Genomic DNA, 23040 nt, shown 5'->3' on the forward strand with positions numbered 1-23040 from the left:
TTTAATTGACTTTTACAACATAATTATACAATCATAACAAGATCTAATATCGGTCTTCACGTGATTAATCCAGCATTAAAAAACAAAAATACATCATTCACACAACTTCACACTCATAACCACACACTAACTACAAACTCACATAATAGCAGGGACAAAACAGAATTTAATTATTTTAAAACAACAATCTGTACATGGGTTACTCACTCCAGTGAAATTCATAATTCACGAGCTGGAAACCATTATCAGATGATTACAAATGTTTAAAGTACAGTTCACAGGGTACCACAACTGCAGTCAGGCCTATTTAGACTTCCTTCGTTTGGCCTGAGTGGGACTCGCTCCAGTCTCTGCGAAGGACAAACAAGAAAGACCATCGGTTGAGATGCATGCGAGTGGAAAGATTGAGTTACAGCAGTGTTACAGAAATCTCTTTGTAGCTGAAAAAGAAAAAAAAATAGGCATTCATGACAACCAATTGTGGATTATAAAGTGATAATATAGTACAGGTACAAGAGTACATCAATGTGTACAGCTGTTCTGACTGAAATTTCTATTGTGATAGATATACATTTCCAAAGTAAATGTTATAATTTAATTTACATAAAAGGTATATAGCCAGTCCGACACACACACACACACACACACACACACACACACACACACACACACACACACACACACACACACACACACACACACACACACACACACACACACACACACACACACACACACACACACACACACCTTTGGAAGCAGCACTGGAGGCAGCGGGCCTGGCCGACCTCTTCCTCATCCCGCTGTCCGCTACGGGCTCGTCCTCCGCCTCCTTGTCCGCCCGGGAGCTCCTGCGACTCGGACCCTTGGGCTTCTCCACAGCCACTCTGGAGAGGCAGACAGAGGGAGAAAACAAACCGAGACAGACAAGAGTGGGGAGGGAAGAAGTGGTTGTTAATGAGGGTAGGCACAGGAATCCTTTAACCCTCCTCTGGTCAGAGTTACAATACCACATGGGACTCGGGACTCGGCTGTTTCTCCTCGTCTACCACAGATACTGCCCGTCTTCAGCCCCCACCGTGTCCACTACGAGGTGGCAGGGTCGGCGTGGTCACTGCGTGTGTCTTGGCAGCACCAGTACGGCTTAAATACATACCTTGGGACTAAGTTGATGGGCGTCTTTCTTTTCTTTGCCCATCTGTGATAGAAGTGGAAAAACAGCGGTAAACTAAAAACTGTGGTGCGCACAAAGCATGGGTTTACTTCCCCCTTCATATTTTTGGGAAAATTAAAATAAACCCAAGAAAGAAAGGAATGTGATGGCCATAAACAGAAGGTGAGAAGATCAGAGAAGAGGAAGCTTAAGCCTCATCCTTAAGAGAATGAGTACTGCGGTTGATCTATCTTTGAGACATGCATTTGAATTGTTGAAATGTTGCATGCCATGCATACATACCAAGTGTTGGGGCCACGCGGATCATTGATTTCACCATGTACCCCCCTGGCCAACCAAATGAACTCCCTGAGTTTCAGTAGAGTTAGAAATGTCTAAGCATTTCCCGTTCACAAGCACTGCACTTTAGACGTGGCCAACTTTTGAGAACATCGGCAGAATGGTATACCTTTATGGAAGCCCAAGCCCACGAATCACCACATGGTTGAAAAAATAATAAATGGTCAATATTATTTCAGGACCTCACCCTTGTTCTGTGACGACTTCTTCAGATGCTGCAGAGAAAAAAAAAAGAGAAAAAAAGGTTAGCATCAGTCATAATCGAGAGATATAGGATATCTAGCATTTATAGTTCCATGTAAGAAAGGAAATAAATTGGAACATACTTGTCTTTTCACTGGCGATAGGTTCCTGTGACTGTGGACCGGCGGGCTCAATTAGTGCTGGGGAAGATCATGAAGACATGTCAGCTCATACTAGGGATGTGAATAACTCAAAATTTTCATGGTCAAATAATCAGTGGGTGGAATGAACGAATAATCGATTATTCGATGTGTGCCGACATTCACAAAGGCAGCCATGGATCATCGGCAAGAAATCACTTAATATCTTAAACTCAAAAAAAAAACGACCTGCTAAATAGTTCCACGTCGAATTGTCTGTTGTGAAAAATGCATTAAACTGTAATCAGAAACGTGGTTATATGCTATAGACCCTATAGTATCTGTTGTATAAAGGCTGGGACGAATTTCCAATTATAAATATGTACAATGCATAACGTTAGTTCTCTGGCTCATAGCTGAGCGGACTAGAATACCTCCCGTTGCCAAGTCGTATCTAAGGTCCGTCCTATCTACTGGTGGAGTGAACAACGTTTCCGTTGCACAACAGCAGCAAGGTGCAGTTTAAGTCTATCAAGCCCCATGTTCTCGATGTTAAAATGTTGGTTTGTCTGATTGTGTTTGTGTCTGTGGTTGTGTTTTTGTTCTGTTGTACTCTTGTGTATGTTAAGAAAGCAATGATGCACTGTGCCCAAGACAAATTTCCCCATGGGGACAATAAAGTTGAACCTTGAAACTTGATAAGAACCTTACGGGAAGGTAATGATTGTTTCAGGTATTAGTCAAACCCTCAGGCGTTACCAGGGAAACAAAGTTAAGGCTTGTGATAAACTTTATATTTGAATGGGAAAAAATGTTAACGGTCCAAATGTTAAAAATCAAATATTCTGACCCATCTATAATACATACAACGGAAAACTCAGCAGAAAGTATCCTGGGAGTATCCAAACACCTACCTGGAGGGACTGGGGCAGACTGCGAGGGAGGGCCCACAGCTGGGGACTCAGACGGGGCAGCAGCCTCTCTGTTGGGGTCAGGCGGTGGCGAGGACGTGGATTGGGCCACCTCTGAAGCCGGCACAGTGGGGGCTGGCACAACGGAGGCTGGGGGACTTTGTACAGGGGCAGGATTGGGGAGTGAGGTAGCAGAGGAGGCAACGGTGGGCATAGGAGCCACAACAGGAGCCTGGGTGATTTTAGTCGAGACAGCGGCGGGTGCGGAACTTGAAGCCTGGCTGGGGGCCTGAGCAGGGGCCACAATGGGTAGGGAGGGATTTGGGATTGGGGATGGAGAGGACACTGCGGTGGACACTTTTGAAGCAGCTGCCGTGGTCTGGGTCACTGGCGAATCACTTTGACTGACTGGACAGGCAGAAGTAGAGGGCGGGGCTAGTTGAGCCACAGATGCAGTGGCAGGCGCTGCAGGCTTCTCCCTGGCGCTCTGCGGTGGGTCTTGTGGACAGGGCACAGGGGCGGCCACCTGCACAGGCTTACTCTGAACCAGAGCAGGAGAGGGAGGACCCACGGGGCTCTTTCTCAGCGGGGTTGTGGTCCCAGGACTAGAAGAGGTGGGCGGGGAGGCCAGGGGGGGCTGAAAGGGTGACGATGGCGGGGCAGGAGGGCCGAGACGGGTTGGCGGCTGGCTGCCTAACGGACTGGACTTCTGCCCGAGGGCTACCTGTACTACGCTTTCAGTTTTGATAGCCCCACAGTTTGTCTGCTGGGGGGCCGGGGGTGTGACAGCTGGGGCCGGTGAAGACGTATTGGTCGTCAACGGGACCTGGCCCCCGACTGTTCTAACGGGCTGAGTGCTGGATACTGTAGTGCCAGCGGGCTGGGTGGAGCCTGGAGCTGGCGAGAGCTGGATGTTTGTGGGCACTGCGATCGGTGCCACCATGGTTACTGGCTGGGACACCACGGTTGTGTTGGGGGCCACAGAGGCTCCAGGGACCTGGAAAATAGGGTTGATAAATACAGGCTTGGTAGTGATGAACTGGGGCGGGCGGGGGTTGGGGGTCTGCTGTCGGACGTCCTGCGGCCTAATATTTTTGTTGGCAACGACCATAGTTGCGACCATGCCTGGTGGTGCCTGCGTCGCGGGGGCAGGGGGGATTGGATTCGAGGTAACAAACACAGTAATTTGACTAGAGGCGATGGGGCTTGACGCGGCGGGTAACTGTATGATGGAGTGAACAGCAGCCGCAGGCTTGGGGCTAGGGCTGGGCTTGGAGCCGACAGAGCCGGTGGTGAAGCTGGAGCAGACGGCCGCTAGAGGACTGCTGTTGCTAGAAGAGGCCGACTGGGGGGCTACAGCGAGGGTGGCATTAGTGTTTGGAATCGGAGCAGAGGCGTGGGTAGTCGTGGCGACGATGCTCTGAGTGGGACGGACAGCTTGACTCAGGGAGGGGTTAATGTTGAGGCTGGGGACGGAGGTTGGATTAGTGTTAACGGTAGTGCTCGCAGTTGTCTGCACGCTAGGGCTGCTGGTGGGAACGCAGGGCGCAGGCTTGGGTGGAGCTTCCATTTCCACCTGGGCAGGGGCTGGAACCACCGGGCATGGAATGTCTGAGGCCTGAGAAACACTGGGCTGTTGCCTTTCTGGAGCCGATGGAGGCTTGGGACTCTCCTTCGCCACGTCCCTGGCAGGCGCGCTCTGCGTGGGCCGCGGAGGCATACCAGCTGCGTTGGGGATTTCCAGAAGCTGATTGAGAGACACTGGTGCGTCCTTTGAAGCGGACAAGGCCTCGGGAACAGAGTCAGGCGTGGGTGTCGTGTTCACAGGTTGCCTCTCAACCGAACCTGCTTGCGGTAAAACTCCGCCCTCATGGGGTGTGGGGACACGGGGACTAGCCATTCTAGTAGGGGCAGATAACTCTCTGGAAGGCTGAGGATGGGCCATGGATTGGGGCTGAGGCATGGTTCCCTGGCTTTCCTTGGGTCCCTCAGTGGGGTTACCCTGCATGCCAATGAAGGTGTTCTGGGCAGGCTGAGTCTCGGGGGCGGCAGCAACTGGTGAGGGCATGGATACCAGATTGGAGGCTACTGCGGGGTGGTTCAGCATCATGGCAGACCCCGGAGCATTTATCATCTGCTGCTGGTTGGGAGGACCAGCGAGAGCCATCTTTGTCCCCTTCTGCCTCCCTGGACTTGGAGTGGCTGCTTTCCGGCTGGAGGCTGGACTGGACCTTCGACTGTTGCTGGGACTGGCCCTTTTGGCCTGCCCTCCGGACTGCTTGTCCAGCTTACTACCTGGACCTGCCGCCCCACCTGCAGAAGAGAATGACTGCTGCCCATTGTTACCATTGTTTCCACTGCCGTTATTTGTGCTGCCTTGCAGGTTTAAGTTCGGTGGGGCCTGCCCTATAGCCTTCAGCGTAGTGGGGTTCAGACCCTGTTGGTCAAAGCCCCTATTCAGGTTGGGTTGCCTTGGAGGCAAGGGAATGTTGATTTTAGGGGGGAACAGCCCTGCGATGGAGGCATTGAGTCGCTCCGGGGACAGGTTGATTTCGGACGGCTCAGTGCTGGGGGGCCGATTAGTCGGAGTCAGGGGGTGATGGTATGGCCTGGGGCTTGCCCGGTTGGGGGTTTTGGGCCTGGAGCTCTGCGAGGTTGTAGGAACGTTAGGGAAGTGGATGCCAGGCATGGGGCCCCCTTGTTGCGCCTGTGAGGGGAGCTGCTGCTGGGGACTGGCTCCAGGGTGCTGGGGCATGGACGGCGGAAGAGGGCCCTGCTTCATCATGTGAGCATTGGATGCTGGATTGACCATCATCTGTTGGGCTCCATTTCCAGACTGCATCACCAGCTCTGGGACTCCGGGCCTGCCCTGCATGGTGTGGCCTCCTCCAGGGGCCTCTTCTGTTTCAGACCCTTGAGAAGCCGGCCCGACATCTGGATGAGACATTCTCCGCGGTCCTCCAGCGAGCTGGACAGGGAACAGCACATATAGCGCAAGCGTAAGCAGAGTGAAAGTCTGAAAATAAACGTCACACGAGTTTTCAAAGCAGGTCCTCACCTGTGCGTTGACGCCCAGAGGCATCCCTCTAGGTTTGTCAGGTGAAGGCGGCACTCCTACATTCCCCTGCAGGTTAATCATCGCAGGCATACCTCCTTGTTGGGAAACGGGCATTCTGTGAACGTCCCCTGGATTGACCATCCCCCTGGGAGGCAGTTGACCTCCAGGAGGAATGGACATACGGTTCTTAGCCTGTTCCTGCTGCATCTTCTGCATCAACATCATCTGCTGCTGCTGTTTGTGAAAATAGTTTGTCACAATCTTAAACTGGGGACCTATAAATATATGTATTGTTGTTGCTATTGAAGAAGAGCATTAGAAGGGTTTTAATCTTACCTGCTGTTGAAGGTGTGGTGGCTGGGCTTGCTGCTGTTGTTGTTGTTGCTGCTGCTGCTGCTGCTGCTGCTGTTGTTGTTGTTGTTGTTGTTGTTGCTGCTGCTGCTGCTGCTGAAGCTGGTGAGGATGCATTTGAGCCTGGGCTTGGCCAGGAGGCTGGGTTACGGCCATCCCCTGTTGCCCCTGCATCTGCATTTGTTGCATCTGCTGCTGCTGCTGCATCTGTTGCTGCTGTAATTGCTGCTGTTGCATCTGCTGCTGCATCTGCTGCTGTATTTGCTGCTGCTGCAAGTGCTGCATTTGTTGTTGTTGTTGTTGCTGCTGCTGCTGCTGTTGGATAAACTGCATGGGCACCTGCTGCAACACCCGCTGCTCTCCGGGTTGGGCAGTGAAGCCTACAGAGGTAAGTAAGTAAAACAATATTATTCCAATAAAAACCAATGTATATACATTGTACAGAGTGCAAGTGCAATTACCAGAAAAAGGACATGCTGAAGGAATTAGAGGTTAGATATACATCGATATATCAACAATTACCTGCAGGCCTGTTGGGAAAATCAGGGAGTTTAGGACCAGAGGTATCCATGACTAAACTGTGATCTCCAGCCATCCCAGGTAGGTCAGAGTCCTCCAGACCAGAAGCCCCATCCAGACCACTGAGGAACGCAAGACAAGTTGCAACAAATAAACATACTGCACCATAGCAGCAGTAATCAAAAATGGGAACAAAAATCACAGTGCGGTGTGCTGTCTTACCCCAGGCCATCAGCTTGCTCTCCAACTTTAGGTTTCTTCTTTCGCGGGGGTTTCTTCTTCTTGGGCTTGGCCTGGTTATTACCCCCTGCTCCTTGCTTCGCTCCTGGCCCAAACTGGCTGGCAGAGATATCACTCTGGAGCAGGTTGACCAGCAGCGGGCTGGTCAGCGTTACATCCTTGTTAACAGGGAAGCCCCCTTGTGGTCCCACTGCCCCCGCCATGGGCATCTGCCCTTGGAACTGTGGGTTGAAGTTCATGCCATGCCCTTGAAAGTGGCCGTTGCCCACCTGCATGTGCTGAGGGGTTCCCATCATGCCTTGCGGCTGCTGTCCCTGCATATCAGGCAGCATCTGTTGGACACCCAATTCACCTGGCCCGCTGTTTGGGTCGCCCAGTGGATGTTGGTGTTGCTGGGCTGCCTGTTGTTGTTGTTGTTGTTGTTGTTGCTGCTGCTGTTGTTGTTGCAACATTGCCTGCTGTTGTTTCTGCTGCTGTAGCTGCTGCTGCTGCTGTAGCTGCTGTTGAACAAGGGGATGCCCAGCAGGCAGCCTCATCTGCTGCCCGTGCATACCCATCACCTGGTTTGGATTCCCGGCCATGGGAACCTGCTGCTGCTGGTTCATCTGTTGCTGCTGCTGTAGTTGTTGTTGTTGTTGCTGCTGCTGCTGTAGTTGCTGCTGCTGCTGTTGCATTTGTTGCTGTTGAAGCTGGTGCTGTTGCTGCTGCTGTAACTGCTGTTGCTGGAGTTGAGCCATTTGTTGTTGCTGCTGTTGTTGTGGAGTCAAATGCTGCTGCTGCTGCTGCTGCTGCTGCTGCTGCTGCTGCTGCTGCTGCTGCTGCTGCTGCTGCTGGCCGACCTGGGCCTGGAATGGAACCATGTTCCCTGGAACATTTGGTGAAGGGCCCCGCATCATCTGGCCAGGCATGACCCCCGCCGGAACCTTTCCTACAAAAGCCTGCTTGTTCGCTTGCATCTGATTGGGAACCATTTGTTCCATCATGGTGTTCTGTTGCTGTTGTTGTTGTTGTTGCTGCTGCTGCTGCTGTTGTTGTTGTTGCTGCTGCTGCTGCTGCTGCTGTTGCACTTGCTGCTGCTGCTGCTGCTGCTGTTGCACTTGCTGCTGTTGTTGTTGCTGCGCTTGCTGCTGTTGTTGCTGCGCTTGCTGCTGCTGCTGCTGCTGCTGTTGCTGTAGCAGCATGGCCTGGTGCCCCTGGCCTCCAACCATCTGACCCTGCCCATGCATCACCCCCTGGCCTTGTTGAGGCATCAACTGCTTGGGTGGGGTCATCCCTCCTCTCTGCCCCTGACTTAGGGGCCTGGAGAGGACCGTCTGACCTCCACCCTGGCCTTGAACCATCTGGCTGGGGGAGGAGGACACGGGCTGGGCCTGATGCTGGAGGCCCATCATCTGGGTTTGGAGGCCAGGTTGCGTCTGGCCCATACTAGCTCCGGCAGCGGCACCAGGAGGCTGACCGCCTGGTACACCCATAACATTAGCTTGGGCATGAGGCGGTCCCTGCATCGTGTTGGGAGCAACGGAAGATGGCTGTGGCCCTATTTGAATAAGAGAAGAGCAAGTTTTAAAAACGATGTAGATCATGTTTTTGGTACCAAGAATCCCATAACTATGAATAATCACATTTAGAAATGGCATAAATCCAATACCTACACAAGCTTAAATAGTACTTTCCAATGAAATCACTAAACATAATGGCATGTTATCATAAATGGCAATATATCCATCACATTGAAGATTCCCTCAACATTGAAAGCCAGGATAACTAACTTATAGGGATGCATCGTTATCTTTGAAAGCCTTTAAGCCTTTTCAACTTTAATGAAAGCCAAGGAAATGTGAATCTGGTCGTTCTTTATTTGAAGAGCCATGGCTCCATGTTACCTTGATGAGGCATGGCTTGACCGCTCTGAAGCTGCTGACCAGCTCCCCCTCCTGGTGTTCCCGGGGTAGTGCCACTCACTTGACCCTGCACAAAGTTCTGGTTTCCAGTCATGTTTGAAAAGCCCATGGGACGCTTTTGCATGCCTGCAATAAGAATTCAGTCCATCAGTTATGTCATACAGACTATCATTAGTCAAACTGTTTTAATCAATAACATTTTACAATCCTCCCAGTATAGCATAGATGAATAGATAGATAAACTATAATGTTTGTTAAGGACGCAATCAGAAACATTTCAACTAAGCTAAAATAACCTAGACATACATGTAGTCAACGCTGATTTAAATAATGTTCTCAATAAAATCCAACCCTACAACTATAGATCTATTCCACAAATAACATTAGCTGGTCACACAGTTGCTAAGCAAGTTAGATTGGACAGAACACTGTTCCCGAGTTCTTTTAATCCTGAAAGTCTCCCGCCTACTACAATCTTGCATATTGAGCCTTTAACCAAGAGCTTAAGTCTGCCTACCTGGCATTGCACCTGGATGAACTTGGGCCCCTGGCTGTCCATGCTGAGGCATTCCCATAAAGCCTTGCTGCATATTCCCTTGCGGTCCGAGAGCCGCTCTTCCTGGGGAGCCCACACCCTGGGGGAAACCCTGTGGGGTGGTCGGTCGCTGGGCCATCATTGGAGGGGTCCCGGGGGAACCTTGCTGGAAAGGAGACGAGGAGGAACCGGGGGACTTGGCGGCAAGGTTACCCTGCTGTCCAGGGGCGGGCGGGAGCGGCGGGGGGGGCCTAGGGGGTCCTACTACACCCCCAGGGCCTGTCTGAGGGCCTTTAGGCTGAGGGGCTGCAAACTGTCCCATGCCACCCTGTTGCTGCTGCAACTGACCCTGTCCGATGGCATTAAAGACCTGTCCAGTTTGTTGGCTGCCATATGGGTAGGGAGGTGGAGGGTGATTGGGAGTCTGAACGGCAGCTAGGGAAGGGGGGCGCTGACCGATTTGGCCTTGAGGAGGTGGCTTTCTCCATGCAGGGCCCCCTTGGGCGGCTGGTGGCTGCAGGACCCCAGATGGTAGCTGGTTCCAGTTAGGAGGAACAGCCATCGGGCCTGAGGGGTTGAACGGAGGTCTAGGTCCAAGTTGGGACAGCTGCGCTTGCTGTTGTTGTTGTTGTTGCTGCTGCTGCTGCTGCTGTTGTTGTTGTTGTTGTTGTTGTTGTTGTTGTTGTTGTTGTTGTTGTTGTTGCTGCTGCTGCTGCTGCTGTTGGTGCTGCTGAAGCTGTTGCAAGGCGGCAGGGTTAAGCTGCCTGCCAACCTGCAATGCTTGCATGTGATGGGCGGCCTGCGGGGGCATTTGACCCGAGCCGTGGGGACCCGCCTGTTGGTGCTGGAGTTGCTGCTGCTGCTGCTGCTGCTGCTGCTGAACTGACATCATTGGGTCCATCCCGTCTGGGGGAGAAGAATTAGGGTTTAATTTTCTCTGAGCTCCACTTATGTTCGATCATAAAGTAAGGGAAAATAAAGTAACAAACCTATCTGAGTGGTTGATCCTCGACCTCGGGGAGGCATCTGTCCACTGCCGCCTGGAACCATCACCTGGCCGGCCATGCTGGGCCCAGGGGGCACCATTGATGGATTGGGCATCCTCATAGCTAATAGTCAAAACACACATGGTCTTAATATATACAGTCTCGATACAGTCTATAGATACAGTCTCACACACACACACACACACCATAAAACTATACAATTAACTGGAAGATAGTACCATATGTTTAGTCCTTTGGTACCTGAGGTCAGTGGAGTAAGGAATAAGCTCAGACTCTCTGGAGAATATTACAGTTTCAATTGAAAATGTATTTCAGCGTTTATAAGCAACCTGGGCTTTACCATGATTCAGTAACTACCTGTCGTAAACCATTTTCCGATAATGGGACATCAAGTCATGGTTTATTAAGCTCAACCTTTCATTATTTTAGTTACATTATTTATTACTGTTTTTTAATGACCTAGTCAGCTAAAATAAGAATGTATGATTCTGTTACTTATGAGCATAGTGTTTTTACGTTGTCAAGCGAGCATCTATTCTATATTTCTACTCAGACTGTCGTTAGGTTTATGCATTGATTAATAATGGTTTAAATGGGGAGGACTCCTGTTATTTAAAATGAGCGCACACACATATTACATTATGGACCAATCAGAATGGTGGGGTATGAAGAAAGATTAAGGAGCGTTAACCGTGTGTGCATCATACCTGGACCAGGCTGACCTGGAAACCCCATGTCCATTCTCATCTGGCCAGGCATCCCGATTGGCCCATTCACCCGGACCTCTTGGCCTCGGTTCTGGCCCATGGCGACGTTTATGGGTCCCTCCCCTGGACACAGTAGACAAACACAAAAGAGCAAGCTTTAGGTCAATGTTTCAAACATGTGTAATTGGTCAAAAGGTTGGGTGCATGCGACACATATCAATAAATGAGCTCTGCCATACCCTCTATTTGTACTGAGAGGATGCCCAGGTCTCGTAGCTGTTGCTGGTTGTTCTGGGCCAGCAACCGCAGGCGTTCTGCAGCATCCCTGGGGATGTTGAAGGTAACACGTACGCTGTTCCATTTTTCCACGCGCTTTGGCTGCAGTGTCTCTGAGCCTAGAAGGAGAATGGAATATGATGAAGACAATAAACTGAATTGGTAGAGATGGCGGGTGCAAAATGGGATAACATAAGAAGTTGTTAGCGCAGATGATCGGAAGCGCGTGCAGCCTGCTAATAAGTGATGCTTTACAAATATCCGACACTTTACCTAAATCAATAATGCTGGGTATGCCAATTACAACTCTGTTGAGTTTTTCTGCAAAGTCTTCATCCTCAAGGTTTCCTTTAAAAGCAACAAAAATTGTAAAATGTCCCTCATCCCCATTGCTCTCTTCATTGCATTCTTGCTCAACACAGTCCTCTTGTGTTCCGCTTCCTTGGCAACCACCTGTATCTTCTACTACATCCTCCTCTACTCCAGAGTCCCCATTGGAGTCATTATCACCTTCCAGCATTTTTGCCCCCGGGGGCAGCTGAGGTGGAATATGTGGATGTGCCATCCTCTCCCTATACTAGGAGTGGCCTGGTCAAGCTTAATCCGGTTATGCTGAAACAAAGGAGGAATGGATTTTTTTAGGTCCCAATTTTAATAGTCAACTTCGAGGATTACTAAATAAGGACACACAAAACGAAACGTTTTTAAGATGTACAGTCTCAAAGTAACTGAATCTGTTTATGATCAGCTAGATCTGCTAATGCCAGTTCCTTAAGCTTTGTAATCACTGTTCCTGCCCAAACACAATATGCTGTGCAGATATTGTATCGATTCAATGTAATCGTTTTGTTGTGCAGAAAAGAACCCGATTTTCTCCAAGACATATGCATACACGCTCCCAACATAAAGCTGATCCAACGTAATGAGCTAGCTCCTTATCTGTCCGCATCACAGGCCTCGGAACAGCCAACCCTCCAGACAACATCTGACACCTGAGAAATGATGCTTTACGTCATCCAGTACATGCTTGCAAACGCTACGTTATTTTGTCATGTGACAAGGTGCTTTTGGTAAGTATGTCACGCAAATACTTTTGAACACGAATGGCAATACAATACGTTTGATAACGGCTCATTAAAGCCATAGTTAGCCAGCTAGCTAAATCTGGCTAGTCCATTAGCATTAATTCATCGTGAAAACATTGAACAATTCTGAACTCCTAAATTAGGCGATTAGTCGGCTTGTATTGCTAGAACTAACTCAGCAGAAAGTACACAACTTGATACAAAATAAAAACATTTATTAAAAGGCTTACCAAACACATCCATGAAAATAGAAATGTATCAGTTCGGCCTCTGCGAGCTAGAGATGCTAGCACAACATGATCACATCAGCAGCGCTGCAGGAAACCAGAGCCCGTCACTAAGGTTCCTAGTTGTTTAGGTTCCTAGCCCGTCACGAAGGTTCCTAGTTGATTAGGGTCCAAGCCCGTCACAATATTCCTAGTTGCTTAGGCTCCTAGCCCTGTCCTAGCCCCACATGAAGGTCCCTTGTTGTGTAGGTTCCCCAAGCCCGGCAGGAAGGTCCCTAATTGGATAAGTTCCTAGCTGTCATTAAGGTTCCTAGCAGGTCGGATAGGTTCCTAGCACGTCAGTCTTTCCAACCCCGTTTAGTAAAAAAATAAGTTTAAATGTGCAACATCCACCAAAGATTACTTTGAAATATACTTCAATCAATAAAAGAAAGCATAAGTCATTAATTCATACATTTATAAAAAAGGCCCAAATGAGTTAAACATTATTGGACAACGTTATTATAACAATTCGTCTACATACAAGGACAATATAAATATTGCTTTATTTTATTCAATCCCTATAAAATGCATGATGTTTCAAAGTATTTTGCTGTGTGAGAATTGGGGGAAATAAACATTGCTCTCAACCTTTGTGCAAACATTTTATTTTTGGGCATAAGCTTGCTTTTGATCAAAATCAAATACAAGAATAATAAATAATGCAAACATGAGCTGCATGTGCAAATAGGTATTTTAAGACACCTTATCGTAAAGTGAAGGCAACAAGAAACAACAGATTATGTGCAACAAGCACCATTCACAAAAACAACTATGGGTGTGTTGTCAGAAAGCCAGTATTGATATTTCTGGAAGTTAACTTTACATTGCAGGAATTATATTACCAATTGTGTGCAATACAAGACAATATTTATTGTAACTACATGGCAAAATGAAAAAAAAAAAGTTTAACTAATTAACAAAAATTGTAACCTGATCATTCGTAAAATAAAGATGCTCATTTGCACGCACAACTATGTATTTCTTATAAAAACATAAAACAAAACATTTAAAGTGAATGAAACCATGCACAGTAGTTTTTCTTAAAAACATTTAAATGCATTTATTTTACAACTGCTAATAAGAAACCACCTCCCCCAACTACATCAAAACATTTTATCGATTTGATCCTATCCATAACATAAATAGTAAAGTGGTCCAAAGGAAGTTCTGATTGCGCTCACTAAAAAGGTACAGTCCACATTCAAAGCATGTGTAGCATCCAACAATTATCGAGTATTTGTATAATTTATTTGATACATTTTAAACTGTTTGATTTTACTTCTCTTGTGCTATACAAGAATACATAAAAATAAATAACCCAACCGATGGTCTGTGTTCAATGCCAAACCAAAATTGGATACTTTCGTTTGTCATTTATTAATTCTGAAACAATGTCTTGGAAAGAACACATGCTAGAAAAGGGTTTAGTGTATGTCGGTGATTTAAAATAGTTTGACAGGCGTCACATCTTGCATCGAAGCTGCAGTTGGAAATCAAATTCCAATTCAACCGTGGCGCTACCCTTTCTTTCAAATGGCGACGAACGTTTCATTTCATTGTTGACGAATACACAATGGAAAATGGCTGTGTCGGTCAGTGTTATGAGTTGCACTATATAACCCAGAAAAATTAAGTTTTACGGTGGGTTAATGTGACCTAGGACCATCAAGCAGTATGTATAGACAAATGTTTCCGCTAACATCCCTTGATATTGTTTGATTGCGGAAATATCGACAAAATAAAAAAATTACTGATCAGTAGCCTTGATTCGTCTTCTAAAAAAGGAGATGTCTTTATTTGCTCATCGACTAGCCATCATTTCAGCTCCTTCTAGGCCCCTAGCCCAGGAATAATTAAATTCCCGGCATGAAAACCTTTAAACGTGCATTTTTGCTAAGGTAAACCTATCTTTGTAGCATTTGAAAACATCCTCCATCTCCAGTGAAAGGATATGGCTAGGGCATGTTCATAGACATGGTGAGAGCGGAAGCATCTGCACTCCTGGGGTCCTTCACCCCAATAATGAGATCATTGGTTCTCCTGGTCCCCTCCACCAGTGACAAGACACCCGTCCTTTTCACCTCATGGCCTTTGGCCTGTAGGACCAAGACATCCTCCTCCAGAAACTCGGCTGGATTGAATGAAGATACATACAATTCAGGATGAAAAGTTTGAGTTAAAATAAAGAAGTCACTGCTGACTGAGGTAACGCCAATAATCTGAACATTGGGTGTGTTGAGGTTCTACAAACATGCTTAAAGTTCATACTCACAGTCCACCAAAAGGGTGTTTGGCTGTAACTGTGGGTGGAGTCTTCCATATGCTAAGCTGTCGCTCAAGTTCTTACGGGACGACAGCACATTCATCAGCACCTATGAGATCAGAAGACAGTCGGAGATAGGCAAGGCAAGGCAAGGCAACTTTATTTATATAGCACTTTTCATACACAAGGCAGACTCAAAGTGCTTCACATATAAACATTGTTATACATTATGCAAAGAAATGAGTAAAATAGAAAGTTAAAAAGGCTTTTTAGTAAGTAAAATTGAAAGTGAGTTAAAAAGGCATTTTAGTAAAATAAAGCTAAAGTATTTAAGATACAAGGAACTATGTCACAATCAAACAAGCCAATAGTATTTGACTTGGGCATTGATCTATTTAATCTTGTAAGTGATTGTATAACCTGTGTAATGCTGCTGAGGGCCCTCTCTCCATTGGAAGATCCCAGGGCTACATAGGTGCCACACATCCCCACTGCAGGTCTCACAGCTGTGGGCATCAGAAAGGACATGGGCCTTTTTCCAGGCTCGATGTTGTTGTGCTACAGTTACCAGGGCAGATCGAGGACCAAAACATTAGAGATTGCTCAAGGAGTTTGGTCAAGTGAATTCATTAGGGAAATACGTAAATGTTAACATTACTGGGTTATGCTCCGACGTCTGTGTTTTATTTGGCCAGGAAAAGGCCAGGATCTGGCTATTTAAAAGGATCCCTGAAGCAGTAAGTATCCCACTTCCGAATGGCTTGTTCACGGAGCTACACAAAAACAGAATTAAAACATTAAAATGCAAATAATGCATAATAAAGTTTTTCTTTTTTTCCAGGGTGGGCATCATTTAAACCCCAACCCAAGTAGATAAAAATAAGCAACTGAAGCTCATCAGTACCCCATGACGGACACTATGAAGTCGTCGGGCCCCATGACCATAACCTGGCTCGCCACTCCTTCTTCCTCCAACGCAAATGAAGGTGTGTAATGACCAGCAGGGAACGCCTGAGTGTCGTTGATCATCTCCCGAAGTCGTGCAGCCTGGGCCTTACTGGCAGGAAGAACAAACCACATGAAGATAATATCAATTAAATATGCGCCAATGATTATTACCGTCAAACCTATGAATGAATAACCAATCAAACCAAGAAGAACCTACCTCAGCATCTCAGACACTACCTCCAAGACTGAACCGTTGTACATGGGGTCACCAAGTCCGCTTGCAAGAGCCAGTGCTATTTTCACAGACTTGGGGAGGGCAAGGAAAAAGAAAAAAGTCATCAATTCGTTTTCAAGTACATACACTATCGGTCAACAGTCTTCTCATCACAGACAACAATACTTTATTTGGTGTAGTGGATCAATGTAATTGCCCTGATTTTACTGAAGAATCCATCCATTTGGTCCAATTCAACATTTTAAAAAACAAAACATTGATATTCATTCATTATTCATTGTGAGCCACAACAAGATTTTCACTGGCCTTATCTGTTGACCAAAGTATTTCGTTTTTACCTGTACAAAAATAATTCATGTGAATATATAGAATGTTACCTCTGCTATCCAGTGGTAGGTGCTATTCCTGGGCACCTGGTTAGTAATGTTGTAGCCTTCCAGGATGTTGAGAGCTGTGATCAGGGCCACGCCAGCATGTGGGGCTGGGGCCGCCATTACCTGGTGTCCTGCACAACAACAAGAAATAGGCATGATGATAGGCAAGATCGTACGAGTCCATTGAGAAACGCCTTAAAATTAATGAGTCAACGATTTTTATTTCCATATCTTATCGGAGCTGGTGTTTACCTTGATAGACGACCTCAGCTGGTTGCCTTAAAGCTGTGCTGTAGGTTGAAAAGTCATTTTCAGACACCACTCCTCCCCTTGCTTGAACCTTTTGAAAATATATCATGGTACATGAATCAACCGTCTTCTGTTTAGCGACATTCATTAAAAAATGAAGAAAAAAATGAAGAACCTGAACCACATGTTAAAACACACAAAGTACTAAATTGTGTATCCCAATATTAGTACAACTGCAATGTTTACAGATTATAATACATAGTCTATATGGTTATATTTTATCGAGAGGTTTCTTCTGATTCCAATCCCTATTTCGATTTCAGTAATTGCGGGTCTTGATGCAAGAAGAATAGAATAGAATAGAATCATCGATTTCTATGGGGAAAAAAATCTACAGCAGAGACTCACAGCAGCAACCATTTCTTGGGTCAGGTTTCCACTGTAGAATTCAGAGATCCCCTTCGACGCAATCTCATCCAAGATGGCCGCCAGATCGAGCCGTCGGGTGAAAAAGCCTGAGATGGGAGGCTGGCCGTTGGGTAGGAACATCTTCATGAACGCTTCTGACATGCTCTGGTTCTTAACTGCAGCTAAAGCTTCAGCTATGGAGAAAAACAAAATGTCCAAATTTGCCAAACCGAATCTTTACTGCTTGATACATGCATGTTATACATCTTTTCATCATAACGTTTAAGTGGGGACATTTGAAGTGAAATAGCAAGGACAATAATGCTCACTAGTTGGTACAGATTGACTACACACCCAAATCATGGCTAACGTTGAAGCCATTTCTGGCCACATCTGCTGCCAATGTAACAACATCCTTCCATGGCAATCTGAAATTGTAAAGGTCTTTCAAGTTACACTGGGTTAACAATACTTGAATCTTGTGTTTGAATATTGAATGTGGCCAACAAGCAAGAAAGAGTGGTTTGTTCACTGCCTTGAAGGCTTAGGCCATGGAACTGGCTGAATAATTGCATAGCATCAATGTAATTACACGCTGACACTACAGGGAGAGGTTTACATTGCATGTTCACTGAGCATAGCTTCTGATTACAGAGCGACTACAACTGCGGAAACCCTCAACCGTGTTTTATCCAACACCATTATCGAGCATGAGCCCATTTCAGCCCAGCACTTAGATTGGTAATATAAAATTAAGAAAAATAAATGGGCCAAAAAGATGAACCAATAGCCTTTTGGGACGCCCCTTCGTACAGGAAAAAACAGAAATGGATGGTCCTGTAAACAGGAACCAAACACACACTCAACAGGTATCTTCCCTAAATGAGTTTCAGTACCTGCCATAGAGCTGGTGAGCCTCGTGCATTCCACTGAGCATGCCCGGTACGCCAACAAGCAGGCCGGGCTAAAAGGGCCAATAGGAAACAGTCACTGACTAGGGTTGTAATACAGTTCAGTTTAACATGTTATGCCTCACTGGGGCATGATACACAAACAAACACATCACAAATACATTACAAATTACTTGTAAAAGTTAGTACAGTGACCATGGCGTTTGCAGAGGATTTAATAAACACTCAACCTTGCTGCCCCAGTGCTGCAGGACCAGCCCTCCAATGACTTCTTACCAGGCCCCGTGGCCAGGCGAAACAGGATATCTCACCCCCAGCTTCCGGCTAGACAGTTAGCAATTTTAATGGCTCAACCGGCGAACCACCATATTTTCAATATGGCTGCAACCCTCTGGGATTTGTGATTTTGGCAGTTACATCAAGAAACTTGTCAAATCTCAAGTAAAATCTATTCAGGTCATCCGATAAATCCATGTAACTATCCAAACAACATATGGATTGGTTTGATTATTCTGGCCTGTTATTCTATTCTATTCTCAGACCATCCCACAATGCCTTAAGATTTGTTCTCCTGTACGTCTCCTGAATTCTGTCCTTATACTGTAATTTGGACCTCTTCATTTGCAGTTGGTCCTCATTCCTCAGATCTCTTTATCAAATCCACAAAGGAGCCATTTGTTTTGTTGCAAAATCTTTCATTATATGTTCGGATCAGCCATTGTTAAAGGTAATTAAAAAGTCAAAATGAAAAGACAATCAACCATGAATGATCCAACTTGTAAGCTTCTGAACTTGTATAGCATATTTATCGTCATGATTTCATCTACATATTTTCCTATCCATGTATGCCAAATACCAGACATATGTTAATGTCCTCTACAGCCCAACTTCTATGAAGGCTATGAAGGCAGGCATATTATTTTGCTTCTCCCTACCGTAAAATGTTTGCAAGGAGCCAATAATGGGTGTTGACACTTGTGTATAATCCAAAGAGATCCTCAAGGATCAATTTACGTTCCTCCTCCCTCTTTCCCTGTGACAAAATCCTGTTTTACTTGTTATACTTACAATGAAGCAAGTAAGACATGTCCTTTCCCATGCTCTATGATAATGTGGTCACGTACAAGAGTAAAGCAACAGGAACGCAGTAACCTACCTTCAGCTTGAAGCCTGCCTCCAGCATTTCCTCGCTGAGAGACAAGGGGGAAGTCTCTCGGAAGTCAATAACCTGCGTCTGGTTCTTCCGGATGTCGTGGACCAACATCACCCCGCCGCTGCAGGGCACGTCCACACAGAACCAAGTCAGACTGCTGTTGCTTTGTGCCGTTTCAGGTCAAACTAAAAACACAATCGGCGGAACTCACCCTCCAATCCCAGAGGTGTGTGGGTGGATGACGCCCAGACACAGGGCGGCGGCGATGGCCGCGTCCACACTGGATCCCTGCCTGGCCAGGACGTCGAAGCCCAGGGATGTGCACTGGGACACATCAGTCACCACTGCCCCCTGGTTATAGATCTACAAACAGCAGCAGAGGACGTTGGGGAGGTGGTTGGGAGTTATGCGAGTGTGTGTAAGTGTTCGGCAAATGATACGAGTCAAGGCAAAATAAAACATTCAAGGGACAGCAAAACAGACAGACGGTGCACACCTGTGGGTCTCCAAAGTATATCTGCATGATGAGAGCAATGGTGACCCCTGTAGCAAAGGTGAGACACGCAGTGATGATGACCGTCAGTCCGTCCCGCTGGCAGGCACAGCCCTCTGCTAAGGGGTCCACGGTGGTCTCCTGGAGGGGTGAGATGTCGTGGCTGGCCAGGTCTGAGGCCGACGACGGGAGACGCTGCAGACGTGCAGACTTCAAAAACCCATCTGGGTCTGTGGAAAAATGAGTTTGATTACAAATTGAACAAATCAAACGATTTACGTAGATGATAAGCAATGCAATGGCACTATTGCCATAGTGGGGGATTGCAGACAAAGATGTATGGCAGGGAATGCTCTGACCTGTATCTTGGTCGTTGAGGCAGTCATCATCTTTGCGAGATCTGAGCGCGTTATCTCCAGAGAGCACCTCGTCCTCTGGCAGCCGAGGGAAGCTTGTGATGCTCATGTAGTCGACCGGTGAATACGCACTGCCTAAAGTTGTCTCCTGATTTGCGTCTTTATCTGCTATAGGTCCACTTGGATACCCTGCATTTTCGACTGCCGGATTGTACATGACTAGTTTGAGACAAATACAAATATGCAACTGCTATGAGAAGGTGGAATGCTATTACAGGTTTATGATTTTGCCACCAAAGAATGGTTTAGGCCACCGCTCTTGATCAGACACTGCTGAATCCAGACGCTAAATGATTTCTCGGATGATGATGAGGATGATGATGATGCATATTGTTTGGAAGATCCATGTGCAACATCTGTGGAGGGTCGAAAACAGAACATTTTGCAGAGGCAACAGACTCGTTAAAGCCACTTCTTGCCCGCATGTTTGTCATGACATTCAGCCACGCCGATATGCTGTTGAAACACGATAGCAAATAGAAAAAGAATAGCGAGAAATAAAACATTTAAATGGGGATGTACGCCATTCTCTTCAACAGATGAACAGCTGACATAATCTATTTGGGGTAGTGCGCGTTGGATACTTTTTTTAAGACGACATTCGGTAATGCACAACTATTACATAATTTACCACTTGAAACACAACTCGAATCACGGGATGATACACACTGTCCATTGATCAGATGCTCTTACCGTCTCGAAAAGCAAGCCTCCTCCGACTACTTGAAAGCAGCTTTTATTATGGTAAAGCAGGTGAATTCAAGAGAATTTGCCTCACAAATCACAAGCTACCGGATCCATGACGTCAGGAGGGAAACGTCACCGCGTTAAAGACGCACTGACATGCTGTCGAGGCGTGGAAACCTACAATACAGGCCAACCACGCTCTGCCTGTGCTACAGGTATATCCAATAGGAGGTGTTAAGAGTTACAGTGACTCAATGTTTTGTTACAGGTATATCCAATAGGACATGTTAGATTTACAATGACTCAATGTTTTGTTACAGGTATATAGGAGGTGTTTGAGTTACAGGAATGGAGGAATAAAGGAATGTTGGCGTCATTAGAAGAATACTGCATCTCAAAAAGTTTACTAATCCTAACCCTAATCTACCACTGAAACCATGTCCAAGCATTTCAACACGGGCTATCCCCATGACGGCAGAGGGAGGGTTATTTTCATTTTGAAATTATCGTAATTCTAATGCTCAATTAAACAATATATATTATTTATGGCCAATTCTAATCTTATAGACAATAATACAGTTTTCTCCTTTTCAGATGGGATCCGGTAAAAACATAACCCCGGTTTCGCTCCTCGGCAGTTAATACATCCAATCGCACAGCAACTTTCTGGCATATCGTTTTCACCTCAAAATACCAACTTTCGTTCGTACGGTAAAACTGGCGACGTCCTGGCAGATCCTTGATTAGGTTACTAAGTTGCTAGAGAACGTTGTTCTTGCCCGCCAGCCAGTCGTCTTGACGTCTCGTGCAAAGTATGAATTCCTCTTACAATTTGAGCTATCTTCTTCAGGGAAACGAATTTCCAACGCTCAAATTAGCGTAGGTCAGGCCAAATATTTGAAATTGTGTTTAGTATAGGCTATGTGTATGTTTCACTGAATTCCTTTCAAGCAGAGTTGCAAGGAAGGAAATTGGGTGAATGGATGCTGGGTCGACGGACGATGGATGGTGGATGGATCGATGCAAGGCCGTTTCTGGACTATGCTCCTGCTAACTTTTCAGAACATTTCAAGTGAGTGGAATTTTAGGGGCAAATTTATTTTGAATTTCAATGACCATAAGGTCTGGGACTTTTGACCAAGGCCGGATCTAAACAGGCGGCCGAATAGAATCGACACTAATGAATGGTGGTGGATAGATAAACAAACAGATAAATAGGTAGAAGTGGTTATGAATCCCATCTTTCTTCACTGCATTCTCCTTGCACGCAAAAATAGAGAGACACAATTCAGGTTTGAGCTTGAGCATTTATTGTTGTTTTGTTTTTGTTAAATTTTCTTTAGTTTCTTTTTTTTTTGGTGGGTACCTGTGTTTTCTAAATGGATGCTTGAAAACCCCATCCGTTGGTTTTGCATAGGTCTCGCCTGTCAATGGACGACTGTCCTTTCGGGTCAAGGGAAGTTCAGTACATCACAAAAACCATGCAGAAATAGTGAAAGGCACAATCACCACAGATATCAGATACACCAATTTTGTAGGTCTATTTGTCGTTTTTTTATTGGGGAGATGTGTACTCTATTAGATGTGACACGGGGCGTGAACCCTGACATGTTTTGAAGCTGCCATCATTTCAGGGCGCAACATACATATATAAAACTCCCCAGACATTCAACCATTTTATTTTTTAAAACATCTTACAATGTGAACAACTCTTCTAATAACTATATTGTAAACTACAAGCTTACTCCATTGTATGTTTTTTAATTTGATTTATTTTGTTGCAGATACTTATGTTTGAATATGATTTACCTCTGACCTTTTCTTCCTCACACGCACACATCTCTCACACCTCATTGGTTCAACCCACTTGTGAGCAACCACTTTCTTCCACGTAGTATTGGATGACAGAACCTACCCTTCCACTAAACAAACACCACACTGCACACAACGCCCTTCGTTAACATTACATTGGTGAGGAAGGGGAAAGAGAAAGGGGGAAAAAAAACAAATGAATAAAACAGAACATAGTGGTAGCTCTCTGTGATGGTAAAAAGCACCCACGCCCACTTGTGATCTCTCCTCGTCTTTGCCTTTGATTTTTTTCATTCTTTCTGTGTGACAGCTTTCTGTTCATACACCACAGGCACAGCTTGTTAACCTCCGAGGCACAATCATGATAGAAACCCTCGTAGGGATTAAGGCAGCATT

The 23040-nt window shown here is 46.2% G+C and overlaps 2 protein-coding genes across 10 annotated transcripts; both read right to left on the minus strand.

Annotated features, from left to right (window-relative positions):
* Positions 1-260: 260 nt before the first annotated feature.
* ncoa6 (nuclear receptor coactivator 6) lies at positions 261-13144 on the minus strand. 8 transcript variants are annotated; one of them, XM_056590188.1, is made up of 17 exons: positions 12657-13144; positions 11615-11953; positions 11305-11460; positions 11066-11188; positions 10341-10460; positions 9334-10257; positions 8799-8942; positions 6898-8452; positions 6679-6797; positions 6142-6536; positions 5806-6036; positions 2751-5715; positions 1840-1896; positions 1701-1728; positions 1157-1198; positions 751-887; positions 261-350 (listed from the first exon to the last, which is right to left on the minus strand). In XM_056590188.1, exons 2-17 carry the CDS (start codon positions 11904-11906, stop codon positions 304-306), a joined length of 7335 nt encoding a protein of 2444 aa, XP_056446163.1. In that variant the 5' UTR covers positions 11907-11953; positions 12657-13144; the 3' UTR covers positions 261-303. The 8 variants fall into 8 exon arrangements, 6 of the variants coding, with proteins under 6 accessions (XP_056446163.1, XP_056446155.1, XP_056446173.1 ...); XM_056590180.1 differs by having other exon boundaries at positions 5806-6039; XM_056590198.1 differs by lacking the exon at positions 1157-1198 and having other exon boundaries at positions 5806-6039.
* A 135-nt stretch (positions 13145-13279) lies between these two features.
* Positions 13280-21814, minus strand: LOC130382483 (glutathione hydrolase 7). 2 transcript variants are annotated; one of them, XM_056590267.1, is made up of 16 exons: positions 20839-21814; positions 20089-20304; positions 19733-19959; positions 19448-19599; positions 19240-19357; positions 18069-18136; positions 17527-17600; positions 17173-17366; positions 16768-16855; positions 16519-16646; positions 16124-16212; positions 15863-16015; positions 15617-15731; positions 15379-15516; positions 14968-15067; positions 13280-14826 (listed from the first exon to the last, which is right to left on the minus strand). In XM_056590267.1, exons 2-16 carry the CDS (start codon positions 20300-20302, stop codon positions 14651-14653), a joined length of 2034 nt encoding a protein of 677 aa, XP_056446242.1. In that variant the 5' UTR covers positions 20303-20304; positions 20839-21814; the 3' UTR covers positions 13280-14650. The 2 variants fall into 2 exon arrangements, with proteins under 2 accessions (XP_056446242.1, XP_056446252.1); XM_056590277.1 differs by having other exon boundaries at positions 13281-14826; positions 20089-20501.
* Positions 21815-23040: the final 1226 nt, after the last annotated feature.

Source organism: Gadus chalcogrammus, chromosome 1, assembly GCF_026213295.1.
Source record: "Gadus chalcogrammus isolate NIFS_2021 chromosome 1, NIFS_Gcha_1.0, whole genome shotgun sequence".
NCBI lineage: Eukaryota > Metazoa > Chordata > Actinopteri > Gadiformes > Gadidae > Gadus > Gadus chalcogrammus.